Source organism: Acomys russatus, chromosome 29, assembly GCF_903995435.1.
Source record: "Acomys russatus chromosome 29, mAcoRus1.1, whole genome shotgun sequence".
NCBI classification, from domain to species: domain Eukaryota; kingdom Metazoa; phylum Chordata; class Mammalia; order Rodentia; family Muridae; genus Acomys; species Acomys russatus.
In genome coordinates, this window is record NC_067165.1 from 7,676,342 (window position 1) to 7,695,135 (window position 18,794).

At 45.8% G+C, this 18,794-nt stretch overlaps 1 protein-coding gene across 1 annotated transcript in view; it reads left to right on the forward strand.

The window, feature by feature from the left end:
* Nucleotides 1-17,002, forward strand: part of LOC127211875 (calreticulin-like) — a 35,988-nt gene extending 18,986 nt beyond the window's left edge. The window contains exons 3-9 of the mRNA XM_051171963.1: nt 650-853; nt 5,500-5,594; nt 7,274-7,483; nt 7,896-8,009; nt 9,114-9,257; nt 13,451-13,543; nt 16,164-17,002. Coding sequence (XP_051027920.1) covers nt 650-853; nt 5,500-5,594; nt 7,274-7,483; nt 7,896-8,009; nt 9,114-9,257; nt 13,451-13,543; nt 16,164-16,394 — 1,091 coding nt within the window. The 3' untranslated portion in view covers nt 16,395-17,002. The remainder of the gene's footprint in view (nt 1-649; nt 854-5,499; nt 5,595-7,273; nt 7,484-7,895; nt 8,010-9,113; nt 9,258-13,450; nt 13,544-16,163) is intronic.
* The last annotated feature ends 1,792 nt before the right edge of the window (nt 17,003-18,794 follow it).

An 18,794-nucleotide genomic window follows, 5' to 3' on the forward strand; every position in this document is an offset into this window, starting at 1 on the left:
GCTAGCTCCTGGTTCAGTGAGAGACCCTGTCTCAAAGCAATCAGACAGAGAGTGATAGAGCAAGGCAACTGGCCTCCATGTATTTGGAAGCATGCACACACGTGTGTGCACGCAACACACACAGTGTTTACAGAAGAGGTAAATGGCTCAGATTAAAATATTCAGTGAACTACAGCAACAATTATTATTTTATCTGAGTTAATTCTGGGCTTCTTTCTACTGTAGCATTTGCACATAGCAGAACCTTACTCCGCTGCCCAGCCAGCCTCAGCAAAGCAGGGCCTTGGCCTTATAAAGATGCAGAATGAAAGCTGAAGTGTCTCTAGAAAGTAAGGGATAGTGTGATGGGAAAGAATGCATCAGTGTGGCTTAAAACTCCAGTTAGGTTCCTCCTTTGCTGTGCAGTTTACCCGCATCACTTCTCCTCCTCCACGACTCAGCCTCCCAGCTCATCAAACGGGCATCGCGCCCATTTTTCAAGGCTGCTCAGAGGCTTGGATGCGGTGGTTTTATAATGCTCCCTGGACAGCACCTGGCGCACCATGTGTGTGAGGAAATACCGGAGCTTGGTTAAGTCAAGTGCCGCGTCTTTATAGGCACTTTCGGAAACTTCAGCCTGAACCCTCTGCGCTTTTCTCTCTGCTCTCAGGTCTCCAGACCACAGAAGACGCCAAGTTCTACGCCCTTTCCACCAGGTTTAAGCCATTCAGCAATGAGAACGAGACCTTGGTGGTTCAGTTTTCAGTAAAACACGAGCAAGGTATCGATTGCGGCGGTGGGTATGTGAAACTCTTTCCTGCCTCCCTGAACCAGGAGGACATGCATTCAGAGTCGCAGTATTACGTCATGTTCGGTAAGCTCCCTGCTAGCAGTTGCTCTCAGCCCCCTCGGGTTTGTATAAGAACCGCTGTGGTGGTTGGCAAATCTTAGATAGTCCTGGGACAGACAGTTTGTAATCCGATAGTTCCACAGCCCTTGTGTAGTTGGGCTCCCTAGAGACCTGGAGAGAAAACATCTCTAAACCCCAGAGTTAACATAAACAGGCCAAAGAGGCGGGAAAGCACATGCTATTTATTGGCAGGACTATAGTACATGAAGACACAGCCCAGTTCTCAGAAAAGGAGTAGCACAGACCTACAGAGAGGCACTGCGCTCCGCCTCAAGAGAAAGACAGCCGAGGTCAGGGAAATAACTCTGTGTAAGCATTTGTCAATGTCCAGACTGATGTTTGTAGCCTACATACGTAACTAGGCCTTCTTGAGGTGATACAGCTTTTAGCCCAAACTAACCTTGAATCCAGTTTCAACATCGTTAATATAGAAAAACCAGCAGCCATCAAGCACCCCAACTTCTGAAGCACAGACAAAGAATGTACGTCAGACCGGATATTCTGTACAAAGTCAGTGACAGGGCTGTGCTGGCTGGCAGGTGCTAACATTCCTTCAATTCTCCTTGTTGTTTTTTCTCAAGGCAGGGTTTTTCTGTGTAGCCTTGGCTGTTTTGGATTCACTTTGTAGACCAGGCTGATCTCAAACTCACAGCGATCCTCCTGCCTCTGCCTCCCTGAGTGCCACCACCCCAGCTCCCTTAATTCTCTTTAGACACTTCCTTTACCTGGTGGCCTCAGCTAGGGCTCCTCCCCTCCCCTCCTCCCCTCTTCTCCCCAGCTAGCCTTCCTTTAAAAAAAAAATTTATTGATTTTATGTCTATGCATACCTTGGGTGTGCCTGGTGCCCTTGGAGGGCAGAAGAGGGAGCTGGATTCCCTGGGATTGCAGTTACAGACAATTGTAAGCCACTCTATGCATGCTAGGATTTGAACCTAGGTCCTCTGGAAAAGCAACCAGTGTCGTCTCCTCCTCCTCCTCCTAATGTATATGCATATAATATAAATGTACATTTAAAGGTGTACTATCTGCATGTACACCTACAGGCCAGAAGACGGCATCGGATTACATTATAGATGGCTGTGAGCCACTGTGTGGTTGCTGGGAATTGAACTCAAGACCTCTGGAGGAGCAGCCTGTGCTCCTAACTGCAGAGCCATCTCTCCAGCCCTAGTCTTTCTTTTTCAAATCCTCTTCTTCAGCTTCATTTCCCTCCCTTTAAAATCTGCATTTTCTTTTTTACACACACACACACACACACACACACACACACACACACACACCATACCAGGTCTCACTCTGTAGTTCCAAACTTACTTTGTAGCCTAGAGCATAGGTGCAGACCCCAATACCTGCTTCCAGTCTCTCTCTTAAGCAGAGTGTGCCACTTGGCATGTGTAAAGTGTGTCTGCTCTGGCATTTTTGTATTTTCTTTGAAATCTATGCCATGTGTTACTATCTCCATTTTGCAGATAAGGAAATGGAGGCAAGAAATTTGTTCAAGGTAAGTAGAAAGCCAGAATTTGAGTCAGTCTGTCTATAAAGCCTATACCTTCTTCCTTAAGGCAGCTGGAAATGTTGTAAAAAGCAGAATTAAATCTATATTTGTAAAAAGTATTGAGCTGGGTGGGGCTGGAGAGATGGCTCAGCGGTTAAGAGCACTGGCTGCCTGTCAAGAGGAGCCAGCTGTGATCCCAGCACTCACAACCATCTCCAGTTCCAGGAATCCATCTCCCTCTTCTGGCCTTCATTGAGACCAGGCACATAAGTGGTGCATAGGCACATATGCAGACAAAACACCCATACACGTAAAATAAACATAAAGCTTCAATTTTTTTTTTCGAGACAGGGTTTTCTCTGTGTAGCCTTGGCTATCCTGAACTCACTTTGTAGACCAGGCTGGCCTCAAACTCACAGCGATCCACCTGCCTCTGCCTCCTGAGTGCTGGGATTAAAGGTGTGCGCCACCACACCCGGCTCCATAAAGCTTCAATTTAAAAGGGGTATTGACAGAAGCAGAAAGACTGAAATAGTATATACTCACTTATATCTGGACACTAGCCCAAGGGGTATGTCCCACGAAAGTATTCACTCACCAGGAAAGTGGGTCAGAGGGGAGGATATCCTATTGGGTCTCTAGGTGAGAGAAGCATGGGAGAATGGGGAAATAGAAGGGTCCAGAGGGTGCTAGAAACCTATAAGAAGAACATTACGATGGGCAGTTCTGGGCCCAGGTGTCCGGCGCAAACTATGGCACCAGCCAAGGACAATACGTGCAGTAAACTTTGAACCCTGACCCAGATCTACCCAACGTATAGGACGTTCTTCACAGTTGAGTGGAGAGTGAGGTCTGACTTTCACACGAACTCTGGTGCCCCATATTTGACCACGTCCCCTGAATGGGGAGGCCTGGTGGCACTCAGAGGAAGGATAGCAGGCTACCAAGAAGAGACTTGATACCCTATGAGCATATACAGGGGGAGGAGGTCCCCCTCAGTCACAGTCATAGGGGAGGGGAGTAAGGGGAAAATGGGAGGGAGGGAGAAATGGGAGGATACAAGGGATGGGATAACAATTGAGGTGTAATATGAATAAATTGATAAAATATATAAAAAAAAACCAAAAGGGGTATTGAACAAATTGTGGTGCTACATGCCAGTACTCAGGGGCAGAAACAGGAAGAATGCTAGGAATCTGAGGCCAGCCTTGTCCACATCTCCCCTGAGAGCACAGTCTTTCCACAACGCATGCCTGTACATTCCTGTCTCATGTCCCAGGCCAGCCAACTCATCCTTTATTCCTTGTCCCCACCTTCTCTTTAAGGTCACAGGGACTCCCTCTCCCTAAGCTGTGAGCTCCTGGAGGTCTGGTGTTATATTCCAAGTCCTATCACCAAGCATGACCCCCTTGAATGGCCTCGTTGTCTATGGGGTGCTTGAGTGAGTCCTGGGGACTTCATCTTTCCTTTGGCTGGTGAGACAGCCAAGGCTACAGAGTATCATTTTTCTTTTATCTTTTTTGTTTTTTTTTTGAGACAGGGTCTCTCTGAGTAGCCTTGGCTGTCCTGGACTCACTTTGTAGACCAGGCTGGCCTCGAACTCACGGCGATCCACCTGCCTCTGCCTCCCGAGTGCTGGGATTAAAGGCGTGCGCCACCACTGCCCAGCTGAGAATCTTAAGTTTAGAGGAAAAAAGTACTGATGAGGTGCTATGAGGTCATGAGCATAATTCAATACAATGGGGGGGGGCGGCTTTTCAGAGGAGGTATGAGTTAGTCTTTAAAGAGTGAGCTTGATTTTAATAGGAGGAGGAGGAGAGCATGTAATGAGAGCAAAACCAACAGCGCGTGCAAGAGCTGAGACATGAAATTCAAGTGCCTGGTAAAGAAGTAGGGAGGAGACCAATGTGGGGAGAGGACAGTGGACATGCCTTGTGTGCATGAGTGCGATACATGTGTTGTGTTGCGAGTGCATGTGGTGTGTGTGTGTGTGTGTGTGTGTGTGCGTGTGTGTGAGAGAGAGAGAGAGACTGTGTTTCACACTTGATATTAGCTGAAAGACTGAGAAGTTCTTTGTGAGTTGTGAGAAGAGAGCGATAGCGAGAGGCTCAGAGCTCTCCGGGCTCCCCAGCTCTGCCCCACAGTTCTCACTAGAATTGCCATAAAGCGGAAGGGTCCGCAGGCTCTGTTCCTTGGTGGGCAGGGCTTTGGATCCTAGCAAGACATCTTAGCAGCTCTTGACTCTGGACAAGCTTTTCTGAGTCACTCCCACCTACAGTGAGACGGTAATGCTGACCTGTCAGAATTAAGTGGCGTGTTAGCAATCCCTGGCTTAAAAGGGGCTTCCAGAAGCCGGGCATGGTGGTGCATGCCTGTAATCCCAGCAGTCCAGAGGCAGAGGCCAGTGGATCTCTGTGAGTCTGAGGTCAGCCTGGTTCTACAAAGTGAGTCCAGTACAGCCAAGGCTACACAGAGAAACCCTGTTTTGAAAAACAAACAAGCAAACAAACAAACAGCAGAGGGGCTTCCAGACAGTTTGGTCAGCGGGGCCCTGGCAGGAGATCAGAGGAAGAAAAGCGAGTTGTATTTCCAGAGAGTCAGTTTCTCTCCTGCTGTGCCTGCTCCCAGACTCTCTCTTCAGGACCTGGTACTCTCTCACCACTTTGCTCCCCTTCATTGTTGCCACCCATGAGCAGTACTGTACCTTTCCTTCTCTCAAAGTCTCGCCTCCCCTTTGTTTAAAAAAAAAAAAAACTCGGCCGGGCGTGGTGGCGCACGCCTTTAATCCCAGCACTCGGGAGGCAGAGGCAGGCGGATCGCTGTGAGTTTGAGGCCAGCCTGGTCTACAAAGTGAGTTCAGGATGGCCAAGGCTACACAGAGAAACCCTGTCTTGAAAAACCAAAACCAAAAACAAAAACAAAAACAAAAACAAAACCACCTCATTCATTAAATCCATCTCAAATAATTCTGCCCTTAAATGTGGCATCTTTCTCTTTCTGGGACTCTGAAAGATACAGAACAATACACAGGCAGCATCTGTCTTGGGTTTTGGCCTCAGACTGGGCACACTGCCTGAAATTGACGTGAAATCATGCTTTGGGGTTTAATTTCCAGGCCCGGACATCTGTGGCTTTGGCAACAACAGGCTAAAGGTCATCCTTTATCACAAAGGGAAATACCACGAGAACAACAAGACCCTCAAGTGCAGGGTGAGTATGCTCCTCGGGCCTCGGCCCAGAGCAAAAGATTCCGCTTTTAAAATTTTGTTTATTTGTAAATGTATGGTTATTTTGCCAATATGTTTGTCTGTGCCCCACATGTATGCCTGGTGCCCACAGAGATCAGAATAGGATGTCAGATCCCCTATACCAGAGTTACAGACTGCTGTGAGCTGCCAAGTGGGTACTGAGAGTTGAATCTGGGTTTTCTAGAAGAGCAGCCAGCACGTGAAACTACTGAGCCATCTCTCCAGTCCCAGGGGGGGAAACATTTTATATATGTTATCTCAGTTTTTCCTTATAAAACTCTACAAAATAAATGTTATCATCTCTATTTACAGATTACGTAGACCTAGAGATGTGCTATACATTGGAGGGAGTTAATAAGGGAACAGCGGACCAAAACCAACCAACCAACCAAAACAAAACAAAACAAAACTGGGATGTAATGTAGTGCAGTGTCTGGTATGGCAGTTACTCACTGCTAGATACTGGGGAGAGGGGTGGGGGTCAGGAGTGCTGCTGTGCTTAGATGAGATGGGATGGGTCAGTTTGCCTCAGTAACATAAAGTTAGAAACATCTAGATTAACTAGAGGACAGTAGTATGTTCAATCAACTGTCCTAACAGGCATTACTAACCAACAGTTAATTCTGCCTTGGACCTTGAGCATGGGATGGACAGGGCTTTCAAATGAACCAAACTCACAGTAAAGCTTGCCATAGTCATCTGTGTCTATAATCCCAGCTACTTTGAATGCTGTGATGAAAGGGTTGTGAGTTCGATGCCAACCTGGGCAATTTAGCAAGATCTTACCAAAACAAAACCGAATTTTCACAGCCAGTTAAAGAGTCAAGCAAAGGGTCGGGCAGTGGTGGCGCGTGCCTTTAATTCCAGCATTTGGGAGGCAGAGGAGAGTGGATCTCTGAGTTCAAGAGCAGCCTGGTTTACAGAGCGAGTTCCAGGACAGCCAGGGCTGCACAGAGAAGCCCTGTTGGGGGGGGGGGGGGAGATGGAGAGGCGGTTGGGGCGGGAGGGGATGGGGGCGGGAAAGAGTCGAGCAAAGGAAAGTGACTCCCTATATGACACAGGAGCAGAGAAGAAGCCCTTCCCCTAACCGGAGGCTTCCTGGAGGGGTTTTCCTTGTGCTGAAAGATGAAGATGACAGTCGATGAGTGGGGCAGTTTTTGTGCAGAGATGAATTCCTGGATGAGGAGACTGCAGGAGAAAAGTCCAGGAGACTCAAGAGACCGCGGCACAGCGTGAGGGCAGAGACGGCAGGAGCACAGGGGAAAGGCAGGAAGAGAGAGTCTAGAAAAGCCCACAGGGCCTGGGGGCACCCAGGACAGCGTGTGGAAGTGTAGGCCTTCTTGATCAGCACTGTACACAGGACTGGATCCCCCTCGGGGGCTGTAGCTGAGAAATCGCATGTGACCCCTGCTGTGGAGAGGCTCGCAGTTTAGTAGGACAGACAGAATGCAAGACAAGTCGGAGAATAATCGGATGAGTCATGGCTAGGGGATGGGGCAGACCACAGGCGCGTTGACTGCAGGAAGGGGAGAAGGAATGTGGTAATGCGTGTGTAAATACGTGGGAGGGAACATTCTGGAAAGGTTCCGAAGCCTACACTATTCCTATGTGGGACTGAAATATTACCCATTCCCTTTATAGATTAATAAAGACACTCACCTGTACACTCTGATCATTCGCCCTAATGCCACTTACGAGGTTAAAATCGACAACGAGAAGGTGACCAGCGGAGGACTGGAGGATGACTGGGACTTCCTGCCTCCCAAGAAAATTAAAGACCCTTATGCCAGGAAACCAAGGAAATGGGATGAACGGCTGCAAATAGAGGACCCGGAAGATAAGAAACCTGAGGTCAGAGGGAGTTTAGCTGGGAGGCTAATCTCAGAAAGAAGAACGTGTAGTCAGAACATTAAAGCAGATGAGTAAGTCAAGCGTCTGGGAGGTTGGCGCCACGAGCAAAGGAGGGTCTGAGTTCAAGCCAGGTCCGGCAGGCATGCTCAGGGCAGCAGGACTAGAGGTGAAGACTGTGTGGGAGAACACGCAGACAAGCCGTAGCAGCAGCTCACACGGCTGAGGGCAGGAGGAGGTCAGAGGCAAGAATACCCATCTGAAGTGAGTTTAAAGCATTCAAGGTCGGTATGACGGTGCACCTGGGGTTAGGAGGTCCGTAATGACCTTTTCTCTCCTGCACTGGGCCGGTTCCCCCTGTCTGCTTGAGCCCCAGTTTCCTCCCTCTATCTTCACGGGGAACATTTTGTTTTAGGACTGGGAGGACTCTGAGTTCATCCCAGACCCGGAAGCCAAGAAGCCGGATGACTGGAATGAAGCCATGGATGGAGTATGGGAAGGGCCCCTGATACCAAACGTCAAGTACAAGGTGAGGAGCCCCTCGTGTCAATGAATTTTTATAAAGTGAAATCGGGCGGGAGAGATGTAAACTGTAACTTACAAAATAAAACTTCTAGCTTACAGGTTTGTAATCCTCGCCTTCAGGAGGCTGAGGCAGGAGGATTCCAAAGTTCAAGGCCAGGCTGGGCTGTACAGCAAGCCCTTATCTCAAAATAAAATAAAAAATAAAAAGAGAGCATAAATTCTGAGATTCTGTGTTTTTTTTTTTTTTTTTTTTTTGCCCCCTCTACACTCTGAATGGGACGGTGGCCACATCGGAGGCCTGTTCTTAGCTTCCTCCTACTTGCAGGGGGGAGGGCTGGTAAAGCACTAAGAGGTAATGGTTCAGGCAGGCTTGGGCAAAGAGCTTGTCCAGAGCTGGGGAAAGCTGCCACTTAAAGGAACATGATACAAATTGGAATCGAATGTCTTAGAGGCAGCCCAGAGGGGCAAAGAGTGGGATCTAGGAGTCCAAAAGTATTGAAGGGTAGAGGGGCTTCCTTTTAAGGGTCAACTCCTGAGCTCGTGTCAGAAGCAAGAACTAAAAGGATAGCCCAGCAATAAAAGTGGGGAGCAGGATTTTTATCTGGCCGCAGTTTCCCGTGCCACACCGAAGAACGAGAACAGCCCCAAGCGCCAAGATACTTAGACAATGTTCTCTAAGAAGCTGCATTTTCTGAGCTTCATGAATGTGCCTGTTCAGAGAGAGGGCCCAGCCAGAACAGACCCCTGCCATGTCATCATGTCATTCCGAGTGGGTGGGAAGGGGAGCTAGAAAAAGTCTTACGCCTTTACTCAAAGAAAGGGAAAGTCCTAGGGGTCTGGTACATCACTGTTTATAAGTTGAATTGATGCTTTTTTGTTTGTTTGTTTGTTTTGACAGGGTTTCTCTGTGTAGCCTTGGCTGTCCTGGACTCACTTTGTAGACCAGGCTGGCCTTGAACTCACAGCAGTCCACCTGTCTCTGTCTCCGGAGTGCTGGGATTAAAGGCATGTGCCACCACCGCCTGGCGATTGATGCTTTTTGATTGCATAGTAGACGAATAAAAAAATTATTTCTGACATGTCCACTCTTGGTTGGTTCTCTGTTTAGGGACAATGGAAACCTCGGGTCATTGACAATCCCAATTACCAGGGCGAGTGGATTCATCCAGAGATAGACAACCCCAAATACAAGCCTGACCCTACCATTTGTCATTATTACGACATCAGTGTCCTTGGCCTGGATCTTTGGCAGGTAAAGCTCTCTGGGCTCACAGCCCCTGACAGGTGGTCCTTGGGGGCTCTCACAAGGTTGAAGATGCCTCGGCCTGGAAGTTACAGACTTGAATAAACCTTGACCTTTCTAAACCTCAAACAACTCTTCTTAAAAATGGCAGTAATGAGCCGGTCGTGGTGGCGCACGCCTTTAATCCCAGCACTTGGGAGGCAGAGGCAGGTGGATCGCTGAGGCCAGCCTGGTTTACAAAGTGAGTTCAGGACAGCGAAGATAACACAGAGAAACCCTGTCTCTAAATAAATAAATAAATAAATAAATAAATAAATAGTAATTATAGTCATCCTCAAAATTATACAAGCCAAATTTTACTTAGTCCCTTCTATGCACCACTGAATTAAAGACTTTGCATGTTTGTTCGTTTGTTTTGTTGGCATATATATTTTCAACACCAAAAGAAGGCTCAGAAAAGCTGAATAAATTCCCTGAAGATATGCATCTGGTAAAGCAAGCAGAAAACTTGGGCCTAAGGGCTAGTCTTTCTAGTGCCCTGTGAGGTGAGAAGGGCGGGCCTTGCAGGGAGCAACCCCAAGGCCTTACTTGCTAGGCAAGCACTGTACCACTGAGCTACGCCTGTGTCTTTCCTCCACTTTACTAATGAGGTGTAGTTAGGGCTCAGGGATGTGGACTGACTCATAGCTAAATACTTATATTCCTTTTTATTTTAATTTAAAATGTGTGTGTGTGTGTGTGTGTGTGTGTGTGTGTGTGTGTGTGTGTGTGTGTGTATAGTACATTAGCCTGTGTATAAGCCAGAGGCTCACATCTGGATGTTCTTCCTCAACCATTCGTCCATCTTACTTGTTGAGACTGGGTTTTCCACTGAGCCTGGATCTTGCTCTCTCTCTCTCTGTGTGTGTGTGTGTGTGTGTGTGTGTGTGTGTGTGTGTGTGTTTGAGACAGGGCTTTTCTGTGTAGCCTTGGCTATCCTGGACTCGCTTTGTAGACCAGGATGGCTTCGAACTCACAGAGATCCACCTGCCTCTGCCTGCCTGGATCTTGCTGTGTTATCCAGACTGGCTGTCTAGTGAGTCCACCTGTCTCTGACCCACTAGGTTGGGACAGAGGCCTGGACCATGATGCCTGGCTTTGCACAGATACTGGGCATCCAAACTCAGGTCCATGTAAACATTTTACCCGCTGCCGTCTCTCTAGCCCCTACTCTTTCCACTATATGATCCAAGCAGAATAGCACAGGGACTTCCAATGAATTAACTTGTTAAAACATCTTTAAAATGTTGTGTTTTTACAATCAAACACAGCTCTTTCTCACACGTCCTTTTCTCTTAACTATGAGAATACAGCAGGGGAAGTGTGTTTCCTTCCATTTGCATTTTGAAGATAAAAACTTGTAAGCACAGATGGGAAGCCGGGCTGGCGCTCTCCTAATTCTGGAGTCTGAAGCAAGGTGGTGAGGGAACAGGAGGTCGCTGGAAAAAAGGGAGGCCAGGAGCACTCTCTTCAGTAGAGAAGATGGGCAAGCCAACAAGCGGGCAGTTTTCTAAGTGAGGCTGCAGACAACTCAGAAAAGAAACATCCAAAAGGTCAGAAAACATCTCACAGTTGTAAAAGGAATTTTACAAGTCAACTTTAAAATGCATGGCTTAGAGCAAACTAAAAATTCTTCTCTCCTGTGTCCATTTGTCATTTGTTTTTCTGCTGGAAGCAGTGTTAAAGGAATGATAATGTGAGCCAAATAAAAAAAGCTTTTTTATTAAAAACAAAAATGCAAAAGATATATAGGCTTTTGGCCACAAAAGAGTAAGACAGAGCTTTATAAAGTATAGAGGAGAGACACACAAGCCCTCATACTGCAAACCTTTTCCTGGGCACACAGCTATTTGAGCAAAATTAACAATGATTTATTTTATTATTATTATTATTTTAATTTTTAATTCTTTTTTGTTTTTTGAGACAGGGTTTCTCTATGTTACCTTGGCTGTCCTGGACTCCCTGGGTACACCACTGCATCTGGCTTCTTTTCTTTCTTTCCTTTTTTTTTTTTTCCAGTTTTTCAAGACAGGGTTTCTCTGTGTAGCCTTGACTATCCTGGACTCACTTTGTAGACCAGGCTGGCCATGAACTCACAGCAATCCACCTGCCTCTGTCTCCCAAGTGCTGGGATTAAAGCTTTCTTTCTTTCTTTCCTTTCTTTCTTTCTCTCTCTCTTTTTTTTTTTTTTTTTTTTTAGATAGGGGCTCATTATGTAGCTCTGGCGATCTTAGACCTCATTAGACTAGGCTGGCCTGGAACTCACAGAGATCAACCTGCTTTTGCCTCCCATATTCTGGGATTAAAGGTGTATACCACTATGCCTAGCTTAACAATGATTTAGTCAACATGTTGGAAAAAAAATCACAGACTGGCAAACTTTTGGTCCTTTGAAAACCTCCATAAATAAATAAATCTTTAAAAAAAAGGGGGGGGGCTGGAGAGATGGATCAGCGGTTAAGAGCACTGGCTGCTCTTCCAGAGGTCCTGAGTTCAATTCCCAGCAATCACATGGTGGCTCACAGCCATCTATAATGAGATCTGATACCCTGTTCGGATGTGCAAAGACAGTGTACTCATATACATAAAATAAATAAATAAATCTTTTTTAAAAAAAGAAAAGCTCTGGATACTGAAGAGTTATAAAATCATTATCATCTGTTGACTGACATACACAACATTACTGTATTTAATGTGCTTTAGATACATTAGTCCTCATTTTCATGATACTACTTATGAGAGACTTATTATTTTTCATGATTCACATGTCATCATCCTCCTCCTCCTCATCATCATCATTATTATTTTGAGATGGTTTTATTCTGCCACCCTGGCTGGGTTCTGCCTGCTACCAGCCTCTGCCTCTGCCTCCTGAGTGTTGGGATCACAGGAGTATGTGCCACATCCACCATCGTTGTGTCATCATCATTATAGACAGGTCTCAGGTAGCCTGGTTGATCTCAAGCTCACTGTGTAGTTGAAGATGACCCTGAGCTCCTGATCCTTCTGCTTTAGTCGCCCCAGTCCTGGGATTACAGCCTCGGACCGTCATACCTGGCTTCCTTGATTTATTTATGAAAGAGGAGCTCGGAGGGGTTGAGTAACTCGCCTAATGTCACAGATCTAGAATGCAGCTGAGCTGGTCTGCTCAGCTCCATGTGTTGTGCTCCTCCCCATTTTATTCCTTTGTCATGAGATAGATATGCACTGAAACTATTATAAAGCATAGACTTAACCTTTTAGTCACAGATACTAAAATCTTGTTTGTTTTTTGAGACCAGGTTTCATGTACCACTACATAAAGAGTTTGAAGTTGGCCTCTAGTACATGAACCCTCCCGTATGCTGGGATTATAGGCATATACCACTATACCTGGCTTCTTACAATAGTATTTAAAAAAAAAAAAAAAAGAAGATGGGTACGGTGGCTCACACCTGTAATGCTACCACTCCTGGAGGCACAGGCAGGTGGTTCTTTGTGAGTTCGAGGCCAGCCTTGTCTACAAAGTGAGACCAGGACAGCCAAGGTTACACTGAGAAACCCTGTCTTGAAAAAAAAAAAAAAAAAAACCAAGAGAGGCAGGGGCTGGAGAGATGACTCAGCAGTTATGAACTGCTCTTGCAGAGGACCCTGATTTTGTTAACAGCACCCATATGATGGTTCACAACATTCTGTAACTGTGGTGCCAGGGAATTCAGGACTTTCTTCCAGCCTCTGAGGACTCACTGCTCCATGAATGTGGGGAACATAAACTGACACAAATGTACAAATAAATAAATAAGGCAAAGCCTTTTGGTGTGTGTGTGTGTGTGTGTGTGTGTGTGTGTGTGTGTGTGTGTGTGTGTGTGATTTATGTGCATATGTGTATGTGGGTACACACACCATGGCCAGAAGAGAACATCGGGTATCCCATTGTATCACTTTCCACCTTATTCTCTTGAGACAGGCTCTCTCACTGAGCCTGGAGCTAGACTGGCCACCAGCAAGCACAGTGATCAGCGCTGGGGTTGCCAGGCATTGTCATAGCCACAGACATTTCCACCAGTGCTAGGGATCCAAACTCTGGGTCCTATGCTTAGGCAGCAATTGCTCCTACCCACCAAGCCATCTCTCTAGCCCCCTAGGACCCGGTTGTGATGATCTCACGCTTTTCATTTCAACAGGTGAAATCAGGCAGCATCTTTGACAATTTCCTTCTAACAAATGACGAAGAGTTTGCTGAAGAGGTTGGAAATATGACCTGGGGATTGAGAAAGGTGAGATGTTCCTTCACCCTGAATTTCAGATGTTTGATTCTGCCATTTGCAAAATCAAGACTCACTATCACTGTCCCAATTCTGGTCACTTGACCTTGAGAGATAGAGAACGCACATTCACTGGACATCTTTGACTCTATATTGTCACTCTGAGCACTTTGCAAAACGTATCTCACTTGGCCCTGAAGGTGACCTTGAAATATGGATATTATTCCATTTCTCAGGTATGGGAACAGATTCAGAGGCTAACCTGCCAATGGTCACACATAGCCTTTACTTGTTGAGCTGGCGCCTGAACCCAGAACCCATGCTCCTTTCGTGTGCCACACGGCCTTCTCCGTGTGCCATTAGAGGAAGCCTCTCAGCCCACCATAGAGAAGAGGTGGCAGTGCTGTTTACCAGCTCCTTTCTTCCCAGACCCATTTTATGTGTGGAGTAATAGCGGGGACAATGACTTCCTGAGGAAGACACCCTACACCCAGATGGCCTGTCTACGCAGGAAGGTCAATTCAAGTAGGTTTATAGCCAGTGCTTAATAATTTAGCAGGAAACTTAGGTCCCTGCAAAGCACCAGCACAGAGAGTAAAAACAAAAAAAACCACAATCTTGCCTGCCTACCCGGAGCTGGAGAAATGACTCCATTGATAAAACATGTGTTGTGCAAGCATGAGGATCAGAGTTCAAATCCCCAGAGCCCAGATAAAAGCCGTACGTGTTGCTAGGGACAGGTAGGCGAGGCAAGCATTCTGCTGCTGAGCAGTATTCCTAGAACTCCTTTTATCTTCTTAAGACAGGGTCTCACAAAATTCCCCAGACTGGCCTTAGGCTCACTTGGTAGCCAAGGCTGGCCTGAACACGTGCTGTCTTCAGCCTACTAGTAGTTGAGATTACAGGTCTGTGGCACCAGGCCTGCCTCCCAGTGGATCTAACTGACGCTGTTGGGCTTGGTAGCATTTGCCTTTATTCACTGGGCTATCTATCTTGTTGACCCTGTGCCCAGCTTTAAAAAAAAATGCTTTTTAGTCTACTTTTGTCTGGTTTTACTTTAGTGTTATCATCCTTATTTTGTGACACTAGAAATCTAACCTAGAGCTTTGCTCATACTGGACAGTCACTCCGTTACTGAACCACTCCTCAACCCTCTAATAGTGTTGTGTTGTGTCAATATATATATATATATATATATTAGTTAAGAGCATGAATGTTTTAGGTAGATTGCTTATGTTTGAATCCAGGCTCCATCCTTGGCCAGCTGTGTGAACTTGGTCCATTTATTTAACCTGTCCTCATCTATGAGTTGGGAATGATGATAGCAACTATTTCTTAAGTCCCTACCATCTAGCATGTGTTCAATACATGACAGCTATTAAACCGCACGTTCACTTGGCAGGTGCTTGGTAAGATCCGGTTTGCCATGGCAGTTGTTGGGGACATAGCGACGAAATAAAATCTGTCTTCATTTCTGTCTTCATAGGACTTGTATTCAGTTTGGGAAAAGCAAAATGTAGAAAGTGCGGATGAGCGGGAGTGCGGATGAGCGGGAGTGCGGATGAGCGGGTGTGATTACAGTCAACATTGCAATCCCATCGGGGAGGAGGCGAGGCAGAAGAATTAAAAAAGAGTTCAAGGGTCAGGCACGGTGGAACACACCTTAGATCCCAGCACTCCAGAGGCAGAGGCAGGTGGATCTCTGTGAGTTTGAGTCCAGCTTGGTCTACAGAGTGAGTCCCAGGACAGCTAGAGTTCCATAGAGAGACTCTGTCTCAAACGAATTTAAAAAAGAGAAAAGAAAAAGAAAAGAGAGAAAGCATTCAGGGCCACTCTGGATCACATAGCAAAACCCAGTCTCAAGAACAAAATAAACAAATCCAAACTTCAGATGCCTCGTGTAGAAAGTGGACGAGTAACCTTAACGATTGCTGTGGAAAGTACAAATACCACACAAATGTTTTTTAGCCTGTGGTGGGCAATGACATAGGCATCTAATAATAGATGATGAATCTGAATTAATTTTATTTTAGTATCTTATTTAATTTAAAAAATAGTTTGATTTTAAAAAAAAGGGGGTGGGGGCTACATTGATTTAATGCGTGAGTCCTGGTGTGGAGATCAGAGGGCTACTTGTGGGGCTTGGTTCTCTCCTGCTACTATTGAGTCCCAGGATGAAACTCAGGTCATCAGGCTTGGTGTCAAGCACCTTTATTTACTTAGTCCCCTTGCCAGCCCATTTTATATTTTAAAAATTATTTTACTTTTTTTTTTTTTTTTTTTTTTTTTTTTTTTTTTCATTTTGAGACAGGGTCTTAGGTAGCCCAGGCCAACCTTAAATTCTTTGTCTGGCAGAGGGTGTCCTTGAACTCCTGATCCTGCCTCCATTCCCAGGTGCTAGGATTACAGGTATACAACAGTATGCCTGGCTGTGAATCTGTTTTATTTACGAAGGAACTATATGTCAACACCCAGACACAGATTTCTCTCCACCCCCAGAGGTACTGAAATTTATATGTAAACGAACATCATCCTGGGAGTCTTGAAGCCAATGGGAAGACAGCAGATGTTTCTAAAATGGGCTATCTGTTTATATCATCTGTGAAACTTTGAAATTCCACATTTTAAACAGGATGTAGAGCAGCAGTGGAGAGAGCTGTATGAGGAAATGGAGAAAAAGAAGGAGGCGGAAGAGACCAAGAAGAAGAGGGAAAAGGAGCTAGCCAGGCAAGAGGACATCTGGGGACTGGACGAGGAGGATGAAGAGGATGAAGAGGAAGACGAGGAAGAGGAAGCTGATGCGGGGCCCAGGAAGGGAGCCAGTGCTGAGAAAGCCCGTTATGATCAGAAGGATGAGCTGTAACTGCAGAGGGAATGGTTATGCGAAGAAGAAGCAAGAAACAGTGCTTAGGAAGGAAATGGTCCTAAGGTTAGCAAACTGTGGGAAGTAACAGGACTCCTTTTTGGATAAACTTTGGACTTATATTTTTCACCGCTCCCCCTCCCTTTTCTTGCTCTATTTGCTTACTGGTAGAAAGGGAATGATAATTTGTACTTCATGAGTTGGTTTGGGGGCTGAATGAGGTCATGTGTATAAAGTGCTCAAAGTAAATATATTGTTTTTCTTTAAAAAAAAAAAAAAGGAGTAGTTAAAACTACCATCATTATCATGGTGTTTATGAAATTCATTGTTGGTAAATAAGCTTCTGTATAAACTTGGTTCTCACTTTCAGTTGAGCCCTCCACTCTGGGGATTTTCATTTGTTTAAATATATGCACTTCTTAGTATTAATGAGCAGTGCTGACCACTTTCCCCAGTGTTTCTTTTTTGAATGCACTGTGCACCTAAAACCAAAAGCAGGAGGCAGATCAATGTGAGTTCGAGGCCAGACTGGTCTACAAAGGGAGGCCAGGATAGCCAGGGCTTCACAGAGAAACCTTGTCTCAAAAAACCAAAACCAAACCAAAACAAACCAAACCAAAACAAAAAACAAACAAACAACAACAACAACAACAACAAAACAAAAGCAGAAGCATCCAAAAATGCTTCATGAAAGTCACGTTGTTTGCCTGCTGTTCATGCCCTAATTTTTAAATGACTGTTACTTGTTTGCAAGTTTGCCCTTCTTACTTCTATCTGTTCTGTTCCAACTGCTCAGGGCACCATTATCTCTTGCATTCTTGTAGTTCTTTATAGATTAGAAAGCGGTTTTCCCACAAACTCTCAGCATGCCTACAATGCATCCATTCAGTCTTACCGTGGTCACTGCAGAGGTTATTGCTATCTCCATGTTACAGACACAGAAACTTGTTACCCTCCCCGCCCCCCCCCCCCCGTCAGTCAGTAAGGGGCGGGGTCAGTCAGTAAGGAGTGGGGGTCAGTCAGTAAGGGGCGGGGTCAGTAAGGGGCAGGGTCAGTCAGTAAGGGGCGGGGTCAGTCAGTAAGGGGCGGGCCAGGGTCTGAGCTTGTTTATTTGGTTGAGAAGTGTACCCTTCTACTGCACCAAGCTGCTTGAATGAATAGCTATTGCTACTGAACACAGGCAGTAGGCAACCTGTTACATGCAAGCAATGTCCTTTTGGGTGTTTGTTTGTTTTTTTTTATCCAAATTTAAGGAGCCAATATAGCATAGGGCTGCAAACATGAATCAAGGTGCTCTTTAAATATCTGTTAGAAAGAATGAGCTCCAAGCACTTGGGAGATAAAGGGAGGATGACTAGGAGTTCAGGGTCATATCCTCAACTGCATAGTGAGCTCAAAGCCAACCTAGACTAAGACCCTGTCTCAAGAAAAAACAACCAAAAGCCAACCAACCAACTAACAAACCAAACCAAACCAAACCAAACAAACAAAACAAACCAATTCCCTCTGCCTGTGCATGTGGGTTTCAGAGATAACTTCATAAAGAGAATAACCTTTGAGCCAGCTATGGAAGAATGCAGGAAAGTGCAGGACGGATTTGGAGTCAAAGAACAAAGGGCCTGGACAACAGGAAATGGGGTCATAGGTCAGTGAGAGCAGCAGGAAGTTCTTCCTCCCTCCCAGAGTGCTGGGCCCTAGTCAGTTCTCACTAAATGTTTGATTTTTAAAAGAATAAGTTTTATTTATTCTTTGACATTTTTATACTATGCATAAGCAGCTCAGTACTGATTTGAGACAGGGTCCCACAGTCTCATCGCATCCCGCTGACTGGCAGAGAGTTTACTATGAAGCACAGGCTGCCTTTGAACCTCTTCCTACCTCGGCCTTGAGCACTAGAATCGCAGGCATGCAAAAACAGCCTAGCTCCTAATGGTGAGTTTGGATTCTTAGAATATTCTAGATTAGGAGCCAGTAGAATGGGTGAAGGAGCAAGCCATCGAGACCTGAGTTTCATCTCTGAGTCTCACGTAGTGGAAGAGAACCGACTCCTCTGCCTTCCACACACGGGCAGTGTATATACATACAAGAATTAATACATATTTAAAAAAAAAAACAATTAAGTGGCAGTTGGGTATGGAAAGAACCTTAGAAAGATTAGCACAGTGCCAGCATCATGAACTGTAGAGAATTTTCGTAGCCAGGTGGAGTGACCAAGGCACACCAACCCACAAAAGGCAAAGTTTCAAAATAATATCAAGTTTGAAAATATCACACATTGACTACTCAATGTGTCTGGCACTGCCCGAGACAAAGCGTGCTGAGATGTCACTTTAGAGACAGCAGCCAAGACCCAAAAAAGGGCGATGAGGTGAGCTTCATGCAAGTGGTTCTGTGGCACAA